Genomic DNA, 24,015 nt, shown 5'->3' with positions numbered 1-24,015 from the left:
GTGATAACATATTTAAGAAGGGGAAAAAAACTGCTGTGCAACAGCAGCTGGAAGAGGGGAGTGAGAATATGTGAGAGAAAGAACTCTGCAGACACCAAGGTCAGTGAAGAAGGAGGAGGAGGAGGTGCTCCAGGCGCTGGAGCAGAGATTCCCCTGCAGCCCATGGTGAAGATCATGGTGAGGCAGGTTGTCCCCCTGCAACCCATGGAGGTTAGTGGTGGAGCAGATATCCACCTGCAGCCTGTGGAGGACCCCACGCTGGAGCAGGTGGATGCACCCGAAGGAGACTGTGACCCTGTGGAGAGCCCCTGCTGGAGCAGGCTCCTGGCAGGACCTGTGACCCTGTGGAAAGGACCCACACTGGAATAGTTATAGGATGAAAGCTTGAGAAAAAGCCTCTGTGAAGGTTTGGATGGCAACCACAATAGGGTGGCTGTGCAGCAGGGGCCTCCAGGCTATGGATCAGCCATGCCAGAGCTCAAAAGTGTGCAAATCTGAAGATCTTCTTAGGAGCTTGCTCTTCAGGGTTGGTCATGTTCACTGTTTCAACCTGGCTCCACAAATAGTGATAAATGATTTCTTCTTCATGCCCTAGCAATACTCTTAGCTCCGGAAGAAATATGGTATAGCATTTTTCCACACAGTGTTTACTTTTTTTGGTTTTTCATACTTGTTAACTGGTATATTCCTAGCACAGTCTTTGTTTTTCCATGTAAATGTAAGCACTGCTGATCTGCTGTTGCTGAAATGTCTTTTGGTCTTGGGCTGTTTGAGAAAACAAGGTCAGACATACTACCTTCTTTTTAAATTTTCTTAATAAAATACTGACATGAAAGAAAAACAGAATAGAGATTATTAATGGTTGTAAAGAAAACTTTAAAGGTTTTACTGTCTTGTTACTTTATGTATACCTTTGTTACTGTAAGGTTTTTTTATGGAACACTTACTGGTAAATGCTTTGTTTCTCTTACTCAGGAGTAATTGTAATCAACTTTCAGTACAATGTTAATGTATGAAGGTAGATGGAGGAAAGAAGAAACAATTTTAAACCTTTCACTGTCATATGCTCTTCCTCCTTTAGTGGCACATGCTATTTGAAAAACAAAGCAAAAGAACTGTGTTAAGAAATGTGAAATGAAAGTAAATACAGAAAGTGCAAACTGAGAAGTACTGGGTTTTGCATGAGCAGCCAGACATGCACTGCCTTGCTGAATGGTCAGGCCAACTTATTATTTCATGGTAGGCATAGAATTAACTGAAAACATGACTCTACTGAAATTATGTTGATGTAGTGCCTCGACACGGTATGTAACAGTATTAGGAGTCTGTGAGAAGAGTACATGCAGCATCAAGAAAAGGTGGATGTGCAGGGTGGGGATTTTTGTTGTCTGGTCAGAAAAGGAAAAAAACATTTTCCCAGGCCGCCTATGATGGCAGTATCTTGATTTAAATGTTCTGCCTGTCAAGGGAAGAAGAACTTTTAATGTCTTCAAGTATCCCATGGTTTTAAACACTTCCTCAGGAGGGAGTGTGCCGTGACCCTCGTCTGTGAAACTTTCATGGGTCATTTCCCCTTCCCAAGGTTATGTAAAAAAAAAAAAAAAAAAAAAAAGTCACTTGACTTCTCATTCAGGCTGCTCCACAGGAGCAGATTAGAGTCTTTATTTGCCTCGAGGGACTAGTGTTTTACACTCACTCACAGGTGCATAGGTATAGAGTAAAGTCAGTATTGTGCTGACCTTGTGTTTCCTTATTATAGGGAAACCTTATGTCACATCACATTTTCTTTCATGTTTTCCCGCTTTTTCGACTAATAACAGGCAGCTGGGTTACAATAATGAGCACCCATTAGATCAAATATGTGCTTCCAGGTGATCAGGTGGTACAGTGTCAGACTGAGGTCCTGAATGTGGATGGCCAACTTCAGGGGCTGTCACAGTTCTCATGTGGACTGGGGGTGTGTGTCTCTCCACAGTAATTGCAAGCTGTCTGGCCTTTTGGGGGGAATAAATCTGAACTATGCTGCCACATTTGTTGATGTACCTTTCCCATAAATTGCACAGCAGACACATTTCACAATTATCTTTTAGGCAGAGAGATCATCATGTTCTTCAGTTGCTTTGGTAACGTTTTCTGAGAGAAGGAGGTAGTGGTGAGACAGAGGTCCTGACACCAGACTACTGCTGGGTCACACTGTACTCAGTGTGATGCTGGTTCCTGCTTGTGACCTCAGACAAATTTCTTACTAGTTCTGTCATTATTTCCGTAGTTGATGTAAAATGGAGACTGCAGTAGCAGTACCTCCCAAGGCTGTAATGAACCCGAAGAAGTGCAGATGTTTAGGGGGTGAAAAAAAGATTTTCACTTCCTCTTGCTAGAAGCATATTTATCTGTAATCATAAATTATTAAGAGCTACGATCTGCTTGGTTTAGAGGTTATACATCTGTGTCACAACCACTGTATCCCAAGACCCAGAAGACCAGGTCTTACAGGCAGAAGTTAGATGAAAACGGGGAGCACGAAGCCTTTGGAAGGCCTATAGATACATCCTGAATAACAATATTTTCCTAACGTCCTGGGGAACATACACAGAAGTTAATTCAGTGAATTTGGGTTTGTTAGGAAAGCTGTTCTGCTTGTCTCTGCTGGCTGTAGGCTGTAGCACGTCCTGAGGAGTGTAGTCCTCTGGAACTCTCTTCCAGCCACTTTAAATCAGACTGTGGTCCCTGTATTGTTGCTGAATGTCATCTTTAAACAGTTTCTAATGCCACAAATTTCTTTCTACCCTAGAAACAAAGGTGGTACTCTTCTTCTTCAATTTTAATCTCTGGAAGGATGGATCCCAAGTTGGGATTTCTGACAAGGATCACATTTGTCTATACCACTCTTCTAAAAGAGTGTGAAGAGCTTACTTCAAGCAATTGATTCTGCTGTTGGAATACTTAGTTCATCCACTGTCTGAAAGTCAGTGGCTGTAAAAAAAACATTTTATATTTCAGTTACATAGTGCTTCATCAAAAACATGATGAGACAGAAAAGAAATGAAGAAAACTTTATGTGACATTTCAGGTTGAGTCACGAACTTCCATTACAATACAGATCTTAGCGTTCAGTTGATTGCTAAGTAATCCCGTCCCTAAGCCTGTCATTGAACCGGTATGGTTTATTTAAATATTTATTTAATAAAGAAATAATTCTTAATAAATAAATATTTAATTAAAAATAATGGTTATATATTTATTTACATAAAACATACTGATTTCAAACAAAGTAGCAGAAAGCTCATCCAACACCTCTGGAAGTAGACATAGGCTGTTCAGAAATTGTGAAGCATTATTTATATACTGCCAGCAGTGATTTAAGAACTTCACAAAGGAATGTAAAGGAGAATAATTTGTATTCCTGCTCTGAAAAATTCCCAATTGAAGTATGAGTTCAGAATAATTGTCACATTTCTTTGCAGTCACTGGAAAGCTGGGGAACTCTGAACCAACATGAGCAGTTGATACCCTCAATAATGTTCCCTGTTGATTTGCACTGATGAAATGAAAAAGCTTAAATTGCTTCCTTTCATGCTTTTCTTGCTCTGCAGGAAGAAGACTCTAATGTCCAAAATTGTTAACTGTCTGAACTTACCTTACCAATTCAAAAGCAATAATGTAATGCTTCAAACTGTGATGAAGTACAGCACTGAACTGCACTTTTAGTTTTGAATATTACATTTCTGGGGCTAATATACATCTTCCATACAGTTGACACAAGGGAAAAAGAAATATATTAAAAGGATTCAACATCAAAACAGCGGATAATGCAAAGCTGACTTCCATGTTACGCTAGCTCTCTAGATAACTTCTTGGACATAGGGACAGATCAAGCCACCCTGTCAACAGGTTTACCTTGCTCCTGCCTCTCCACATGCTGAGGCATGTGTTTCCTGGGCCAGTTTTGAATGCAAGTGTAACGCTTCTTTCAAGTACTATATTTATTGCAAGCTTCTGTTTATTCCCGGCATCCTTCCTTTGTGTTGAGTTCCTGTCATTGCCCGGCTCCGTGAACTTCAGTTGCCTCATTTCCTCAGCTGCTTTCACACTATGTGATGATGTTCTTACGTCCTGTCCCTGTTCCCCCCTCCCTGTCCCGCTCCTCTTATAAAGAAAAGTGTCAAAGGGACAGTTAGTAGCTGAGAACAAAAGATGACCTTCTGAGCCATATATATTGTAATGAGGGTTATTTAAAGATTGGCAGGTGGGACTTTAGGTTTTGTACCAATAGCGTTATTTTTCCTTTCTGTACTTTTATAACAGCCTCTGGACTTGAAACAGTACGATCTTTCATTTTAGCTTTCTCTCTGAGAGTGGGCCACCTGAGAAGATGTGTTTCGTTTTCCCCATAAATACACGCATACATTTCACTGTGTAGCAGGTAGAGGTATCCAGCTGGACCAGTTTTTGAATCATGTTCATTAAACCCAGGTGGAAGGCTGCACTTTGCTGGCCACGTGCTGACCTGCTGTCAGGACTCTCAGTGCATTAACAGCTCCCTGAACAGCCCCACCGAGTTCCCCCCTGCCCCCTGCCTGGGTCCCCTGTTGTGCCCTGAGCTACACCATAAGCGGTCCTGGCTTACTGGCTGTTTTCCTGTATGTGCTCTGGAGCTACGTACTGGGTCGCCTTGTCTCCCATCCTGTCTCTGGCCCTATCTCCTGCTGCTGCTGTCTGCACTCCCTGGTTCATCCCCTGCCACGTTGGAGCCATTGATGGAGCCTGTTTCCCACCTGTGGCTCTGCCCGCCCCAGGGGACAGCGCTGGAGTCACCCCAGCTCATCACCAGTCATCAACAATTTTTTTTTTTTCCTGAGTGTGTTTCAGACTTCTTCATAGCAGAAGTTTATGCTTTGCCCATCTATATAGCAAATTCATGCTAAATTATCACTTTGTTATCTCTGTTGAGGGTTTAACATCCTGGTGTGATTAGCTGGAATAAGAATTTGGCTCAGAGAAGCGATTTATCATTTAAAAAATAACCCAGAGCTGCAGTTCGTGGGGGTACGAAGTAGGCCTGTAAGGGCAGTAAGGATAAAGGCTTAGATTCTTAAGCACAGGCTGCAGCAGGGGGAGGACCAGCCAGCTCCCTACAGCACTTGAGCAAGGTGTCTTGTGTGGCTGTTGAGAAATACATTGCTTCAAGCTTCCACAGCCCTGTAGGAAGCTACCTGTGTTAAGACTCTTCTCTCTGAGTTGCAGGCAGTGGCACTGCGGGTGGTAAGTCAAATCTGTTTCAATAATTCAGTAATCATGTCTGGTAAGTCATGTCGTCAGCTCCTCAGCAGACTGAGATGGTCAAAACTCAATGAGTGCTCTTTTATGCTAGCTAAGGATCAGCCCCTTGGCTTTTAGCTGAAAGGACAGAAATGGTAAGTTCTTTCACCTGTTTCTCTTACTGTCGGGACCAGTTTCTGCACTCCCAGCTTCGTGGTCATATCCTTACTTGGTCCACCTCTGCCCCTTCTGCCAGCACTGTGCTCGAGCTGGTGATACAAAACTATGTGCCCTAATGTGATGCAAAATTGGAACAGAGTACCTTCATGTGCCTTTAAGAAATGCTTACTGATGGTATTTGGCTGAAGCTAGGTATAGAGATTATGCAGGGAAAAAAGTTGGTTTGATGAAATATATTTGAAGAAACTGTTCTGTGTTATAGTCCTATTATTCAAAGCAGGAGGGCTCAGACCTTCATGGGACCTTTGTGGGCTTTCCCATCAAGTTTCAGGATTGCTCAGCCTCTTCAGAGTCTGAAGTGTCTTGGCCACATACATTTGTCTTGCCCCCCATAGAGGGCTTTTAGAGAAGTTTTTGGAAGGCAGCCACGTGACACTTGTGTTAGCTCATCTTTTCCTTCTTTATTCATACAAACCTTAGTGAAATGAGGCTCTTGAGCTCGTAAATGCCCAGGAAGACAGATAATAAAGAAACCCTACCCCAATTGTAACCAATGTTTTTCTGGTGCAGTAGGATGCCTCTTGACATTGTGTCAGAGCATAGGTGAAGTTATTTCTGTGGGAGTTTCTTAGACATTAGATACCCTGAATTGTCTGTGCATTCCTGCCAGAAAATCTGTAATGGTATAACTTGGAGTTTACATAAAAGATCGGTGAACTTAACATGATCTTTAATACCACCTATGCAACAGATAAATTTATGTAAGATTTAAATACCTAGAGGAACATTGGTACACTTCTGTAAGATCAATTTGTTCAGTATTTAAAATCAGATTTATAAAAGAAATGTAGGTAATGAGATTTGATCAGTATGACAAAATGATATTAATAGAGTATTAATCTCTCTCCTGTGTTTCCAACAATTCATAGGTGCATGACTGCAGAGCAGCAGTTGCCATTTCAAACTGTGGTTTTAATTGCTTTCATGAACTGTATGTCAGAGCAGTTCTTGCACAGTTAAGTTGCTGCTATCAATAAAACTTCAGATTCTGCAGAGAGGCAGGTGTTTGTTTAGTGCATAACTTCCAATACAGATCTGATGTCCTGACATATAGTTAAAGATTAAATGATGGTAATTGGCAGGATTGTCTTTAAAAAGAGGTATAGAAGTAGGGTCTTGACATGAGGTTTAACTTGAGGTCATTGTATGTTCTTTTTTTCTTAGGAAAATTATGATTGATAAAAATATGGTTTTGAATCAGACATCACAAATTTCAAAGAATACACATAGGATTACACTGCTGTAATTGCTGGTGAAAAACTGCATACAGCGGTCAGGTAAAACAAGAATTATTTGATATCTGTATTCCGAGAAAGTATTGGAGCCGCTCAAAAATGTTACTATCCTGTCAGTAACTGCAGCATCCTGAAGAAATGTTCAGGCAAGGGAAAATAATATTCTAACATTTTCCTCTTATACACTTGTACAAGATTTTCAGACTTATTCTTAAAAGTGTTTGGAGGAATGTGCAGTAGGAAGAACGCACAGCAATTCATATGCTGCATCAGATTTATGAAGTAGTTGCAATACAAAGACTTTCAGTGCTACTTTTAAGCCTCTGGGAGAAAATACCAGTAAATAATAACAATATAGCAGAAAAATAAACATCGAGAAATATTTATCCATTTCACAGAAAAACAGAAGTTTATATACTTGAAAAATTATAGGACAGTTACCCTCTCATGTATCCCAATAGTTAATTTACATATTGCTGTGAATCCCATTCTGAGTTCCCTTTTTAATGTCAGAAAAATGTCTGTTTACAAAACAAGAGTGGAGACTAGATAGTAAGATGCTTCAGTGAAGGTCTGGGATCAGATTTTCTTTTTTTTCATATACAAGATTTTGAAGTAGGTTGTTAATAAAAACTTGTTGCTTCTTGTTTTTCTTATTTTCTCTTACTTTATCGTATTTTGCTTATCTTTTCTTTTTCTTTCCAAAGGCTCTTCAAACCTATTTTTCCCCATCTTTCATTCGATGGTGCTTTTCTTCACCTCTTGCTCTGGCTCGAAGCTGGTTGGTCCCTTCACATCTGATTCCACTACTGCTAGGGGCGATCATGCATGCTGCTACAGTGTATGGAGAAAATAAAAGTTAAAGGCCATTGCTGTGGTCCATGACTAACATGATTTAACCTGCAGGCAAATGGTACAGTTAAATTGAACCTCCTTTTCCCTCCCTTAAATGTTGGTTCAGGTCGGAGTGTATGGCAACTGTTTATTTTGGGATCATGGCAACATCTTCCAACACTGACCCACTTTGCTTCCTCTGTGTATCTTCTAATGAGATGTGATGGCATCAACCTTTCAAGAATAAGCTGAACTTGCCCCTTCTTAAAAGAGCTGCTGGAAAGGTCATACTTTTTGTGTAAACTATCAATCACAGCCAACAAAGCTGTAGTCTCCTGATTAAATCTTTGTTATGAGTTGAATATCTGGGAGTAAAGAAAACAAAGGGGGGTGGGCATGATAGCACGTGGTGGTCTGGATTGTTGTTTTACCCTTCTCTGAAGGTATCTGGACTCTTTTGGTTGAGGATAAGTGAAAAACATCCTGTGTTACTTTGTTATAAGCAGATCAGAAAATGCAAACAGCACGTTTTCCTGTGAGCAGGGGGATTTGTGAGCAGAAACCTGTGAGCCTTTATTCAGTACTTGGTTTATCACAGCTTCCCTGCCTGACACTGGAGTAGTCACTCAGCCTCTCATCTGTAAAATATGGATGCATTGTTTTCTCTTACCGGTTCTGTCTCATTGTAAATCCTGTTTTATTTGCCTCACCGTGGTCTTGTGGGGATTACTGCAGCAATAACTGTGAAGGATCTAGAGATCAGTGATAGGTATTGATAGAATAAGAGTTGGAGGTGGTCCTCAAGGGGAACATCTAGGGCACCTATGTACGGCTAGACTGTTTCCTCAGAATGGATGGGTTCAGCTTCCTCATAAAGTGCGTGCTTTTAATTTGATCTTCAGTTTTCTGCAGTTGATAAGGCACATTTTCAAGTGAGGATTAAAGAAAAACCTACCCAGGGACTCAAGTATATTTACTAGTATAACAGCTAATAGCCTGGAAAGAAAAGTGCTCTATTTGTGAAAGAGATACAGCCATCAGAGTGTATAATGGAGTTTTAGCTCTGTGTTTGGATGCAACACAATTTTCTGATACATGGATTCCTGCTCTTCACAGTTTCAGTACATTCTGGCTCCTTAGTAACTAAGACAGAGATTAATGCTTGTCTGGAAGAAAAATATATTCCTTAGAAGGATCTAAATTGTTCTCAGATGTATCTATGCAACAATTTGCAGTTAACTTAGTTTGAGAGCTTGGCACATCTCAGTGACCGCACAGTCTAGATCAATATGATTGGGACTGATATTCTGCTATGTATATCTTGATTCATTTTATGGGAGTGATTCATAGGGTATAAACAAGGAGCAGGAGGCACCCATCTGTGTGAAATTACTCATTTAATTTCTGATGAAAGGTTAACAGTATAAAGATTTGTCAGCAATTTTTTTTTCCAGTGGGATATCAAAAAGAATTGAAGCTGCATCCTGCTTAGCTGTATTTGCAAAATCCTAAGTGTGGCTGAAGCTGTGTGAACACAGTGGGCTTCTGTTAATTTAATCCATCTGGATGTACTGCAGATTGCTGATCAGAAGACTCCTGTTGGCATAGTCTGTGTTTCCATTTGGATGCTCTTCTGACATACCTGTGTTAACATAATGTCCACATGAGAAGCTTATGGGTTTTGAGTGTAATATTTTTCAAAATGTATGCCTTCACTGTGCAAAAAGTGGAGACCGTGAAACACAGCATTACATTTCTAAATGAATAGAGTACACATTTATTTATGATTCTGTGCTTGCTTAATTTTAATAGCAAAAGGATTTTTTTTTTTTTGCTCTACACTTTAGAATGTGCAGTTCACTTACATTTGGAGCAAGTGTGTTATCTTCTCCAACCTTTTTACCCTCAAGAAGCTTAAAGTAAAAATTTCCCTGTCCCTAATCCTTAATGTTGGAAGCTACAGGAAAGAGTGGTGTGGACAGACCCATAACAAGTCTGCATGACTCAGCCATTTAAAGGATAGATAAAAAGGAATTTAAAAACATAGTGTTCTCTAAATGTTCATTTTTCCATTCAGACGCACTCTTTAATAAAACTGAACTAATGTTCGAATGGACATTTTGAGTATTCTGTTGAAACCTAAATTATGCTCAAGTTTGCTTGTATCTGCATTCATTCTTTTATATAATAGTATGGAGGTATCTAACTCATCTCTCTTTTTTTTCCCCCCCTAGTTAATGGTCTAATGACACTTGGATTCGCAGGTGAGCTTTACTTCTAAAATTCAAACTTCTGTTTCTGTTTTGTTAATGACAGCCATTTGAGAAGCGCTTCCATCCTATCTCGTTTCAATTAGTCAGCTGTCATGCATTTTTTACAACTGGTCTTGTCCATCGGCTGTATGTTGTAAAGGTCAGTCTCAATAGTGATGGTAAAATTGTAGAATTATTCATAATTTTGAACCCCTTTGGCTAGGGATTTAGACAGAAACTCTTGTGCTGTCAGATTGTTCCTGTCAAATGAAGAGCTTTTTTCTATAACCCTGCAAAATATTGGAGTTCTAAAGAGAGCCAGCCAAAAACACCAAGGCTATGGAAAATCCATTTAAACACCCTGCTGAGAAGGGGCTGAAGTAAATTGTCAGTGCACATGACATAATGGAGGAGAAACTTGTATTCTGTTGGATTTATAGGGTTATAAATCAAGCGATAGTTGGCTGTTTAGAATACCCTGCCAGGGAAGGCAGCTTTGCTTAACTTTTGTCAAAGCATCAATGCAGGATTTAAGTTGCCAGCTATGCGATTTTCATATCTGGATTTGAATTCTGCCCAGCTTTAGTGTTCATCTGCAGATCTAGCTGTGGAAATTATAACTGCTGCAGCTGCCAGATAAATTGACGGGAACGCTTAAATAGGCAGGGTCCATGCTATCATGTTAACTTCCCAAGGACAAAATTACGCTGCCCCTGTTTCGTAACTTTCACTATTTCTATCCCTGGTGTTTAATTGTAGTTCTGATTTTTTTCTGATATAGATGAAGGCTTAGCATCAGCTTTAAGAGCTCTGACAATCAGACATGACGAAGGAGGTACGGTCAGGTCGCAGTGAGTCAGCCGCGTGGTCTGTATGAAATGGTAGGCTTAGGGTCTCAGGTGCAGCATAGGCTGTCCAGTAATGGGCCTGCTGCTCTTGGAAAGTATGTGAAAGCAAAGTATTTCTTTGGTCAGATGCGATGGCTGTCTCTCGTTCTGCACGTGGCATCACTGAGTCAGTGACTTCCCCAGCTAAGGAGTCGGCTGTGATAGCTGGAGTTAAATTGCAAGGCACTCCTGCCTGGGCTCCAAAGGAGCCATCTCCTTTGTGAGTGAGACACTTAATGTGCACTCGAGCCTGTTTTACAATCACATGCCTCATTTCGAATGGAGATGTTCAAGTTTCTGATTGATGGCTGGGTCATGATGTAAAGCCTGAAACCAGTCATCTTGCCTTAGGTTTTTTTGGACTAAACAGTGAGGAACAGTGCCCTGTTGAGAGTGAGGGCTGTGCCTGACTTCTCATCAAGTGAAGGCTTGCACGCCTTTGACCTCACTTCACCTGGCAGCATGTTTGTCTGTCACCCCACAAAATTAGAATCACTGGCTCTTTTCAGCAATGATGGGATCCTGCTTTCAAAGTAACTAATAGAAGGAAAAGAAATACCTCCTTTCCCTGGTGTAAATAGGGTCTCAGTGAAAACGGAGGTTCAGAAGAAAAAGGTGCAAGACCTGATTCTACTTAGACTTCTTTTTTCTATGATTAAAAAAGAATGAAGTGGTCAGTTCTTCTTGGCTTTATTCTTAAAAGAAGCTGTTCCTCCAGAGTTCTCAGGAGGGTTGCCTGACACACGAGTTTGTTGGGGTTGCAGTTTTGTTGAGGTAAATCCTTTTCTCGGATTTGTGCTGCTGTAAAGAGAATAAATCACACTGGTTTGTTTCTGACTAATTTAATTTCAGCATTTGTATTAAGTATGTTGGCATACATATACTTACAGGTAATTTTTAATGTTCCTCAAAATGTATGCATTTTGTATATGGAAGAACATTCAAAATAGTGGCATTTATATAGGTAAAACAAGACATATTTAACTACTTAATCAAAACAAAATGTTTCAGCCTTATCAAAATCAAATGCTTTAGTTAGCTGAATAGAATTTTTTCAGAATTTTAATTTTATAAGAAATATCAAAATACTGTCTTTGTATTCCAATGCAGGCATGGGCTGGATGAGAAAAACCTTTGACTCTAAATATTGTGGAGTTGCCATCACAGGTTGCAAAAGATACAGGCTTGCTCAAGTCAAGGTTAACTCTTTCTTTGCAAGTAGCTGTATGCTGTAACATCAACATCTGATAATGGTAGATAATTCCTTTAGTGGATATACTAAAGAAAAAGTTAATTGTGACTGTGGGAATTCCAGCCCTTTAGCTGGTAAGATATACAACTGTTTCTGATGTTGAAGCACATTTACAGTCCTATAGTTAGTTGAATGGAATGCATCTGTGTAAGCTTGAGAAGTGCTTTCTACACTGAAGTATATGATCAGTAACTCCAGTTAGCTTTTAACTAAAAACGCAAATGGGCAATAGTAAGTTAGTATGAGTAGAAGCTAAGTAAGATTAGAAAAGTGACTAGGTAGGTTCCTCTATGCTAGGTCTAAAAGATGATACTATATATGGTAACCTACAGTATTTTATACTAAGTTATGTTTTTAATAAATTTATGTAAAGGTATATTTTATCTATTTTCTAAAATTGTTTAGAGAGTTGAATGTTAGGTTTACAACAATGTAAGTGGCAAGCAGAATTATGTGAAGGAGTTGTGAGTGATGTGTTCATGCTTCTTCTATTTCAATGTTTGCCATTTAAGGTGCTTTCTGATTTTACCTAGGTGCACGTCAACATACTAATCTCTGCAATGAATCTCTCATGTTAGAAAAGTTGCCTGCCTGTGGAAAATCCTTTGAAGAGATGATGAAGAAAGTGGACAGTAAAAAATGGTGCAACCTGACAGAATTTATCATGTAAGAGTTAGTTTTGGTTTTGATAGTTCTCACCTTATAATGATGTTTGTCTTTTAAAAAAAAGGATGACCTCAAATACCAAGAACACTGTAATACCTACATCCCTAATAGATCCCTAATGCATGTAAAATGTTTGTGTTCTGGATAAATTGAATCCCTCCTGTATTTGGTTGCCAGTTGCTATAGCTCTGAAGTCCCTGCAATATGGCCACATGCACACAGAGAGACCAGCTCTTAACTCAAAGAGTGCACAAAGTAGACCACTTTAATGAAAACTAACCAGTGGGCTAATCAATACTAGCTACTATTGCTTTTACCTCAGACAATTGTGTTTATATTTAATCTATATTTCTGTGCATTTTAGGCAAATGTTACTTAAGTAATTTTTTTTTTTCTGTGAAACCACTAAAGCAATATGCTTTTAGAATCACGCTATTCTGTTTTCTCTGTTGGCAGCAATGCAATTCCCTCCTCTGATTTCCTTTTTTCAGTAAGACGACAGGAACATTTCCTCATACACTGTTTCAGAAATCCACCTCTTGTGTGAAATCGTCCTGTCCAAATGTAAAATGATTTGTCCTATTGAACTCGCTGCAGTTTGTTTCCTTGCCTGCCAGATAGCATGGAGAGAGTGAGCACCACCTGTTTTGTTTGGATGTCTAAAATACTGCAAGACTGACAGTAGTGAGGGTGGCATTATTATTTTCTTATCCCTATTCCTGTTCTGCAGCTGCTGGAGATATTTAAACATCTCTCTATAAAGCTGCACACTTGAAACTCTGCTCTGGAGGAAACTCACAGGGCTTGTGTAATTGGTGGTATTTTTGGCTTTGTGGAGCATCTGCTTCTTCAGAGGATGTCTGCTCATGCGTAATGCTTGGTTTTCGGAAGCGTTGAGTAGCCTCTACACCAACTGAAATCAGAGGAAACTGCAGGTGTTCAGCACTTCAGAAAACGAGACTGAACTGAATTAGCACTGGTGTGGTACAAGCCAGCCTGAAGCAGAACATATTCCTGGATTTGAAACTGCGCTGGTGCTGTTCCGGGGCTGCTCCTGACGCAGGGTAGCCACAAGCTAGCTGTCACCACACCTGTTACAGCGTCATTTAGCCCCAGATATGTTCTTGTCTCATATGATCATTGGTCTTGTCTCCTATTTAGTATCACCTCATGTGATGCAAGATTTTGCAGTCACCTTATGCAAGATTTTAACTAGCTAATCACCAACAGACACAACAGATAACGAAATGTTGAACTGCTGTGCGGTGTTGCAGCAGTTCCTGATGTTTCTCTTACTGCTGACACCCGTGTTTAGATGTCCCACCTGTTGATAATGTTTCATAATCTGACAGCATATTAACAATTTAGATGCTATTCCTTCTTAGCACTTTCATTTGCACACCCTAGATGACTTTACAATCTTGCAACCTTTTAAAAGGTAGATTCTTAAAACTCATGGCACTGGAGTGAAAGATACACTCATGCAGCTCTCTCCAACTGTGGGGAAGAGCAAGAGGAGGTAAGCCCGTCTTATCCAGCTTGCAGAAATTGCATTCAAATCTGACAGAGAAACGTGTTTATACAAAGGAAAAGAAAATCCTTGCAACGGAGGTACTGCTAAATTTATTTAACACATATCTGTATGTTATGGGGGAATAATTTTAATTTTGCAACTCATCTAGGTACAAGTTGTTTTACTTATTTTGAAGGAAGCACTGTAATTTTGCTCCATTTGATCTTCATTACAATTGTATTATAATCACAAAACAGAGTTCTTTGCTGATATCTTGTTCATATTGAACAAGCTAGAACAAGCAGTCTCTAAACAAATGTCCGTGTCCCTCCCAGCCCTAACCCCTATGGAAATATGGGACCGAAATGTGCTAATGCTGGTTCTCAGTGGCTCGTTAAGCTTTTGGCCTGCTCCCAAGCACTGGTATCTCCTCTCTTCTGCTTTCCCATTTTCCAAACATTTCTGAGTGTTGTTACTAGCATTTTAGTAATTTTGAGGCCAGAGAGATGCCTATGGCCATCTGATCTGCACTGTTGAATAGTATAGGCCAAGCAATCTGCCCAGTAGTCACTATTTTAAACCCTGTAAGAGTGAGTGAGTATCTTATAGGAAGGTGTCGCGGTCAGCTCTTCATTTAAAAGATATCAAATCAGTATTGATCCATTACATCTATAGACAGATTGTTCCAAAGGATTCACTGTTCACAGTCAGAGGAAAATGTGTCTTATTTCTCATCAGTTTGCCTGACTCCAATTCCCACTGATTATACCTTCTTACGTGTTTCCCTGATAGATTAAAATTCCTTCTGTTGTCAGAAATCCTTTTTTCCCAATTAAATACAAACAAGTCACTTTTAAGTCACCTCTCAATCACTTTTTTTTTCTTTTTTGCTAAATTAAGATCAAAGTTTTACAGCCTGTCATGATAATGCATGTATTTCAGACTTCTTGAACCCTTTGCAAGTTTTGGCAGCTTTTCTTTTGGAGAGTGGATTCCAGTCTAGAATTGAACATTTCACCCAGCAGTAGTTTGCATAGTATTATGTACAGGCTCCCTATTTTTTTCTCTAATCATACTGGGTATTCAGCATTTTTCTTCTGCCAAAATATTTGTATATTGCATTAACCCTCTTAGCTACCTAGTAATTCCAGGAGGACATGCTCTACAAGCTGTACATGATTTTAAGTCCTTCTCAGAGTGACTTGTAAGTGTGACGTATATTGTTTGTTTCTGGATCTATCATCTCGCATTCACCAGTGTTAAAATACATGTGATTTAGGTAAGTCCACATTTGTAAGTCATCCAAATCAGTCTGTGTAACTACGCCTACATCTTCTACTCCTTCTTCCCCATTTGCTATGCTATTTGCATGCTTAAGCAAAAATTGTTTGCCTCATTTGATTGATTAAGATATTGGGCCAAAACTTTTGCAACTGCCCTCCATTAATGGCAATTACTTTTTTACAGTTTTCAAGTTCCATTTATTTTTAATTCAAGGGCTACCATTGATTTTTAATGCGTTTTTTTCATTGAGACGTTTTAAACAAAGTTTGATAAAACATTCAGTCTTTAAACATGAATGAACGAAATACAGTGATTATAAGGAAGCATGTGCTTTCTGCTCACACAAAAATCCCAAAAGATTAATTTGAAAAATCCATAAGAATGTGTTTTGGACTCCATATATACATTTCTGGTTGATTGGCTGCTGTGAGAGCAAACACTATAGAGGTAAAAAATACAGATCTATATGGCATGTCAGTGCAAAAAGCTTTAGTACCAATGCATACCAAAAAAGAGACATATGTAAAGAGCTTTGATTAATTATAAAGTTTTACTTAGTATATGGTATCAAGTCTTGTTAGATTAACTTTAATCTTTGCTATTGGTTAATCCTGTGTTGCATTCCTTATAGACAGTTACTCTACTTTTTTTCACAAGGGCATCCGGTAATTCCATTCAAAGACAGCACTTAAAAAACCTGTCCAAACTGAACTATACTGTAGCACAAGCCAGTCAGCTTTCCTGATTTTATTACATCGTTATATCTAGAAATAAAGTATTTTCAGTGGTAGCAATAGGGCTAACGGCATTGCTCTCTGATATTCACGTACTCTTTTTGTTGACATACCACCAAGCACCTCCTCTGTTTAGAAGTATGTGGACCTCCTTATCATTCATTTGGGCTTGCAGTTTTTCTGCAGTAAAAATTCTTAGGCTGTAAGAATACAGAGAAATAATCAAGCGGTCACTACTGGAAGAGCGAAGATGACCATAACATAGAAGGTCATAGGCCACCTCCTTTCTTTGATTGAAATGTTAAGAGTTGATGCTTAATTTACTCAGCTGTCAGAAGGAACCTGTTTTGGGCAGAAGATGCACATTGTATGTCTGGGACACTGGACAGCAGATGCCACTAAAGAACGTGACCCTATTGCCATCAGTCAGGCAAGTGTATCAGGAAATCAAAACGAGGGCAGAATGCTTCATGACTCTGGACAGGGAAGGATATAGTGAAGAGAGCATCCTTCTGTCTCTAAGTAGAGCTGATCAGTCTCTCTCTGATGTCATTAGTGATAGTGATGGCAAATGAGCTCAGAAAGTGATCTTCCTTCAAAGACCTTCCTTTCACCAAAGACAAATGGGTGCCTACATGTTTTGTACATGTCTTTTGCTGCACACTTACTCAGTTGTATCCTTACGCATCTTGTCACTCCAACAGTCCTCTCTTAACCTGAGTCTCCACATAGGCATGCCAGCTTGGAGTTGTCTAAGGAGCGCATCCCCAAACTAATTTCTCATGGATCCAAAGCAAACTATGGAGTGCTTTTCTTTAGCTGAATCAATAAATGAAATAACAGTTGATAACTTAATGTCCAAAAGATAGTGCTGATATGTAATTTCCAGTGTTTCTAGTCCTCTAAACATTTCCTGAGGGGACAGACCAGCCTCAGTAACATTTATTTGCTATTGGACTGAAATGTAGGATTTGGTTGTTATCTTTGATCTGGTCAAGTGTCATCTATTTCAGTATAAGGCATTCTGTTATTTCAAGCCAATACTACTGTTGCAGCAATCATCTCACAAGTGTATAAGGTCGCATACCTGCTACCCTGCGAGCTCCCAGCCAATCATTCTGTGTTTGCCAGCCAAGGAATAGCTGTGGATCGAGAGGCCGAGTATGAAACAGCAATTTGTATTTTGGAAGACAGTTCTGGCAAAGTAGTGCATGTAACACATGTAAGATCTGGCTTTTCTGTTTCAGAAAAATAATTGATTGTAACAGACTTCTTCCTGCAATCCCTACATTTATTTTTACCTCATCAAGCCTGTCTTCACGGCTCAGAGAGCCCCTAATTTGCTGTGAAGCAGTGGCTGTGTGGCACTGTTCTATAGCACCTGGAAGATGTTACAATTCTGATTTTTCCAAGGTTTTAAATTTAAGTCCTTAGCAGAATAGGAGAGGGCAAAATTTTTGTTTAACTATGTGTCTGAAGGTGATTCATTGCAAGTGTGTGTGTACCTGGTGGAATTCCCTGCTTTGCTGTGAGCATGGTCCAAGTTCTGTCTCCACGCTGAACAACCATTTTATTTTCTGTACAGCCTCAGTGTAGTTTTCCCAGAACCCTTTACATCAAAAATGAATTCTATAAACAGAAGCAGTAGGCTTCAGTCCCATTGAAGATGACGAAGGAGTCCACCCATGTTCTGTACAGATGTTGAAGATTTGAAAAAGGAATTAAGGAAAAAAGATGTGTATGACTAGAGCCAAATTTGATCTAATCTTCTGGAAAAATAATCCTAAAGCTGTTGCTCAATTTTAAAGTCAGTGAGAATTTTGCCTGTTACAATTTGGCCCGACTAAACTAAACTAAACTAATCATAAAAGTGCCTAGTTTTCAAAGAAACATAGTAAAATATTAAAAAAAAAAAGATGACATTAAGATCAACGGGAAAACAGACTGTGGAAGAAACATATGCAAGCCAAGATGAAATTATATGCCCCCAGTTCTTAAAGCTTGGAGGTAATAACCTCTGCTGGCTGAGTGTGTATGTAAGAGCCCTCCAAACTTGAGTCATTTTCTTGGTTGGTTGTGTAAGTTTTTTTTCACTTCCCCATTGACTGCTGCAGGAAGTCTGATCTAGATGCTGATCGGTGATTGCATCCAGCTGCTAATGTCAAAACATCTGTAGAAGAGGAATGTACTGTGAAAATCTCAGACAAACCACTGGGTTTGTTTTGCAGCTAAGATGAGGCACTGATTCGCGTGAGCTAATTCGTTCCCACAGTAACATGTCTCACAATTAGAAAATGGACACCTTTGTTTCATTCTTTTCAACGTTATCAGGAAAGCCTCAATTCTGGATTTTTGCATGTGATTTTCTCGCATGAAAGACAAACTGAGGCTGCCTGGAGCTGGACCTTTGATTGGCCAGCACACATGTGATTTTAGATCCAGAATAGTACTGATTAAAGGGAGTCCCACTCTTCCTCAGTTGTGCCATGTAGGGGTGTTTGTGTCTGTATTTGTGTTAGGAATTATATCCCGGTAGACAGACTAGTACGTTGGTTATGCTTTATCTTGGACAAAGTAATGGTAAAATGCTGCAAATCACAAATGTTCTTGCACAACAAAAGCTCACTGTATTGTTGCCTGGTCTCCAGGTTATCTTCCGCAATGTGTTCATGTAAAGTTCTGTATGTGTCTGAAGAGTATTTCCCTTTTTTCCCCGAAGATTTACTGGGGAAGGGAACCAAAATTCCTTATTTAGCCTGCTGTAACCCCTCCCAGTTTTGTCACTCGAGATTTTGTAGAAGAAAATTTTCTTTGTCAGCTTAGGGTCTCAGTGAAGGAAGGTTGAAGAAACCTGCACTTTATGTGGCCTCATGTCAGTGTGATTTACTTACCATTAAGTGTTTGGTGCAGTATAGAAAAACAAGGACTGCTGTGGTAGATGCTAACATTTTCTTCTTTAATAGGATGGTCTTCCTTTGGGCATTGCATACAGATACAGTTGCTATGTTTTTTTTAAGCTCTCAGTGAAATGCAGATGATACTGATATTTCGTCCTTTCTACCTGTGTATTTCTTTCACCTCTTCACATATCAAAATGTACAGTAATTTTGAATTTAAAAATCCTTCTAAAAACTCCTAGAGGTCACAGCAGCAGTGGCAAAACCAGGCTGGTAATAATTACCCCCAAGAACCTATTATTTTCCTTCTGTGACTCATGCCTTTCTTTTCAAAAGCAAAAAGAAAAGCAGCTTATAAATCAGTTAGGTGCGAGCAAGTGAAACAATGAAAAAGAATGTCATAGTTGAGCAGTTGTGTTACCATCATGCTGGTAGCTGACAATAGCAATTTTTCATTGCAGAAATAATAATGTTTGCTATCTATTATTTAAAAAATTGGAAATAAAAGAAGCCTACGGTTTATAAAGTCTCACCAGATTGCCAGATGCAGGGCTGTGCTGAAAATGTGTACATTCATCTGCTGTTTGGGATCTGCTGTTCTAGCCACAAAGTTGCTGTGAAGTTAATGCAAAGGCACAGCTTGTCCCTGAATGAGGCTATGTTAGAATATCTTTAAGAGGAACTGCATTTCAGGTGAATCTCCATTACTTTCATATGAAATATATTAGCTTTGTTTTATATTGTGTAGATAAGAGTATGTCCTGATGAATGTGAATAAAGCGGTTAGTTTGAATTCAGAGACCAGGATTCCACATGAGGCAAGAATACTCCATTACCACATAATTGCTTTGCTCCTGATAGATGCAGAGGCTGAAAGATGATTACTTAATGTAGTTATAATTTTCCTCCTTTACTACATAGGAGAGGGGAAGACATTTTATACAATTCATGGCTGTGAAAATGAAATCTATATTTGATAATTCCAGATGAGGGACTGAATAGGCTTATGGCTTTGGACACCCATTTCTAATATTTTTTCTCTCTTTAGTGCAAAGTTACAGCAGTGCACTCCTAAATCTGTGTCTGCTGCGGCCACCTTACACGATGCAGAGAGGTGGTGAAAAACATCCATGAACATCAAATTTTTAATGAATTATTCTAAGTATGACTTCTGAATTTTAATGATGTATTAAGGACACTGGCATTTATGAATTCTGTGAAGACCTGTAGATCATTTTGCTTATAAATGCAAAGCCATCACTTTGTTCTGCAGCATATTATAGAAATAGCTGTGCTACAAACTAGCAAATCCTTATCAGCTTTTCATCTGATGAGATTTCTTGGGTTTTTGTTTTAGACACTGAAAAATCTTGCTTTTTGCAAAGAAAACCTTGCTTTGAAGAGCTTCCTTGAAACCAGTAAATGGGTTGAATGAACAGGATAAGGAGAAATTGGCCAATCTTTTAGGAGGCTGCTGAATTAAATACACAAACTTCCAAGAGCTCAGATTTGGTGAACTAAAACAATTTTATTTGTTATTCATACCACAACACATGTTGTAATCACAGTCTACAAAAGCCTCAACTCAGAGATACCAGTGCTGAGGAATGGGGAGAAGAGGAAATGACTGGAGTTTGTTCTTCATCAAGAATAACTGTTTCTTTCTTGTTAAACCACTGGAGACTCTGGGTCTGCCGTTGAGAAAATGATGATGACTGTATCATGCCAAAACAGTGTGCTTTTGCAGCCCATTCTCCATCTTTTCAAGGTTTTTAAGAGCTCAGACCTTCCTGTTGTTCAAAGAATTTTGCAAATCTTTGTGAAAGTTCTGACTATCAGTGTGAGAAAAGAGAAAGATCTTCTGAGCCTGCTGCTAAGTAGGAAAAAAAGGACCTTTTCATTACCAATAGCTGAAAACTCTTCAATTTTTAATATCAGATTTCAGTTTTTCAAGGGCTTTTTTCAACAAGTTTTGACATCTGTTACATTTATTTGTCATGAGTCATTGTTTTCAAAAAGAGAGTGAAATCTGGCATTTGCCAAAAGGTCACCAAAGTAAATATCGATAATTTCTTCTTAAAGTTCTGAAAGAGTTTTCAACACTGGTGAAGTTAAGGTCACCAGAAGACACCAGTTACAATATTTTAGCAAGGGTGCTGTGAGTCAAATTGATGTGTACTGCAGTAGATGCATCGGACTAATGGCTGGTATCTTGCACTCACAAGGTGGGATTGGTATGTCAGTGCTTACTTTACCAAGTCAATTAACAAATAGTTCAAGATGTAAGAATATAATGATCCTAATGAGTAAAGTCACTTGCAAAAAATAATGTAAGCAATTTAGAGGTGATATTAGAAAGCACTCCGCTGTTAAATCTCATGACTGTCAGCTGATAAGCCCTTTCAATACCTTTTGTGCCCTCTTTGAATTTTACTGTGGCAAGATCAGCAATAGAAAACAGTCTTCATGGAGCTTATTATTAAAGGTTGTATTTCAAAATAAGCAATACATAAGATTTCTGTCTAAAGTTACTTGGTGGTAGAATAATATGACATAACTGATAGACTGGTATCAATTACACAATGCAAATATCGTGGACAGTATGTTTTTAGAGGCAGTGAAAATGAAAAGAAGATAAAAGTGTTATGAAAATGAATACTTAATACAAACTTTTCTGGTTCTTCTGTTCTGGTTTGTAAGACAGTTTCTACATTTTTGTTTTCTAATCGGATCAGCCACGAACATATAAGAACCCAGATTAACTCAGCAGAGGCAAAAAAATAGATTCTCTTGCTTCAAGCTACATGTGGTGTTAGTCATGTGGTTAACCGTTGACAAGCATGACAACATATGAATTAATATTGCCCATTCTGTGTTCAGGGTCTTGTTTCAATTATGGAAGTTCATTATATAACGATACTTTAAAAAAAGTGTTTTGCATGGTTAATTGACAAGGCTTTAGCATTTCTATTTATCTTTGCAAAACAGTATAGAATTCAATGTTGGAAAGTAGTTCCAAGACAAGAAATGCAGTGTTCTGCACTCTTAAGGAGATTAGTCACCTTCTTCAGCCTATTGTATAACTTGCAAAGGGCAGACATATATGTTGCTAGCTGCATTGACAAACTTGATGGCAATGCATGAAATGACTATGGTACTTCTGAAAAATGATAGAGGTACAGCACCTTTGTAAAATTAAAGATTTTCTCTATGATAAGAGCTGAGTGTATAAGGGGTGGAAAGAACAAAGGTTGCCAAGGCATAGTGCGTAGGTGAACAATTAAGAGCACCATTCTTTTCAGCTTTCAAGAAAGGGATGTTTTACATTTCTCTCGGGTATACAAATGTCCTTCATACATTTCACTGACTGCTAAAATGTACCATTTCATATTAAGGTGAGTATCAGATTATAACATGGACATAGAAATGTGAAAATGAGCATTCTGGCATCTAGAACTGGGTTCTGTATCTGCCTCCATTATGGAGCCTGTGGGACTGGGAGTTATCACTGAGGCCCTGAGTCTGACTTTCATCTGCAAGAAGGTAGCTTAAGAAGCAGGATGACCTTAAGATGGTCTATATTATGTATGATTTATCACATTGCACTATAATCTATCATGGATTTTTGCATCATATTACTGGGGAGTATATATACCTAATCTAGGCTGACGTGCAGTATACATGTGTAAGGTATTAGTGTTACTACTTATAAAAAAATAGGTACAAAAATGTAAGATTGCTCCTACTTTGACTATTGCTATGCAAGGAAAAAAATAGTTTTTTTACCATCAGTGTGAAAATAAGTAACTGTTTTCGTCATCCAAAGAGGAATTAGATAAAGGCTCAGAAAGTAAACCCACTGCTTGGCTAGTCACAGTGCTTAAAATTAACAGACACCATAATAGTTTTCTTATGGCAAGGGTTTGTAATCTTTCACAGGTGATGTGCCATATTACACTGTTCTTTCTCAAATTAAGGTAGAGCTTAGCAGGACCCAAGAAGTAGTTGAGTAAACTTAGCAGAGCCAGGAGCTGAGACCCAGCTGCCTCTCTCAGGTGACACTCTCAAGATGCTGGGTTCCCCTGCTTCTGATCTGCAGCCAGTCTTACTGAACGTCGTCCAAAATCTCCCGACACAGTATTTTTTGCACCTGCTTAGGAGGCTGCTGGCTTGTCCTTAAGCAATTCCAGGGAGTGTTGCAACACTCAAGTCTTCCATAAAGAGTTGTGGAGAAGGAGTAAGGCCCTTCAGGTCTACCACTTGCTTCTTTTGTCTGTATGAGATGTCAGAACAGACTCTGGAAGCCACGAAGCACAACAAGAAGTTACTTAAGGAGAGGGCATGTGTCTTTACCTCCACGAGTAAGAGGGGAAGATGTAAGAAAGGAAAAAATCCACATTCTATGATGTACAGGTTGTACCGTCAAAGTCATGTTAAAACATAATCATGTACTTGAATAGTAGTTAAGCAGGACTTTTCTATACAAGGCTCTTCCCCAATCAGATCTTTACGCTATACCTTAAATTCTTTTCTAATGTTTTTACTGTTTGATTCTGTGGTTAATTTTTCATCAATTTTGGTCTCATTTGTGAACTGTCCATGAACAAATTGCTATTTTAAAGAATATGTTTATTATTCAAAACTGAAAAAATCACTTGTTCGTTAACTAGTCCAGTAGTTGACATGATCTGAAGTTTAAGATCTGTAATTAGTTGCCTGATTTTTGACTCCCATTATTTGTGTTCTGCTTGGAACAGAAAACAACTGCCACTCTCCTCCCAAAGCCAATGGATTTTGTAATTACAGAAATTTTATCGGTGTATATAAAACCCATTTTCCATAAATAATCAGAAAAAAATTTACATTCTTGGCGTGCTCATAAAAGTTAAGTAAGGAGGGGTATGGAAATTATGGTGGAAACTTCAACTTAGAAGCAGATTAATTTTTTTTTTATTTTATTTA

At 38.9% G+C, this 24,015-nt stretch overlaps 1 protein-coding gene across 4 annotated transcripts in view; it reads left to right on the top strand.

Moving 5' to 3' along the window:
- The window catches only part of RAMP3 (receptor activity modifying protein 3), a 51,264-nt gene that overhangs the window by 5,946 nt on the left and 21,303 nt on the right, over positions 1 to 24,015 (top strand). For 3 of the 4 annotated variants that reach the window (XM_050892485.1, XM_050892488.1, XM_050892487.1), the window contains exons 2-3: positions 9,803 to 9,832; positions 12,493 to 12,625. In XM_050892485.1, coding sequence (XP_050748442.1) covers positions 9,803 to 9,832; positions 12,493 to 12,625 — 163 coding nt within the window. The remainder of the gene's footprint in view (positions 1 to 9,802; positions 9,833 to 12,492; positions 12,626 to 24,015) is intronic. The other variant, XM_050892486.1, reaches the window with a different exon arrangement.

This window comes from Gymnogyps californianus, chromosome 2 (genome assembly GCF_018139145.2).
Source record: "Gymnogyps californianus isolate 813 chromosome 2, ASM1813914v2, whole genome shotgun sequence".
Classification (NCBI taxonomy): domain Eukaryota; kingdom Metazoa; phylum Chordata; class Aves; order Accipitriformes; family Cathartidae; genus Gymnogyps; species Gymnogyps californianus.
This window is presented reverse-complemented; position numbering and strand designations above follow the sequence as displayed.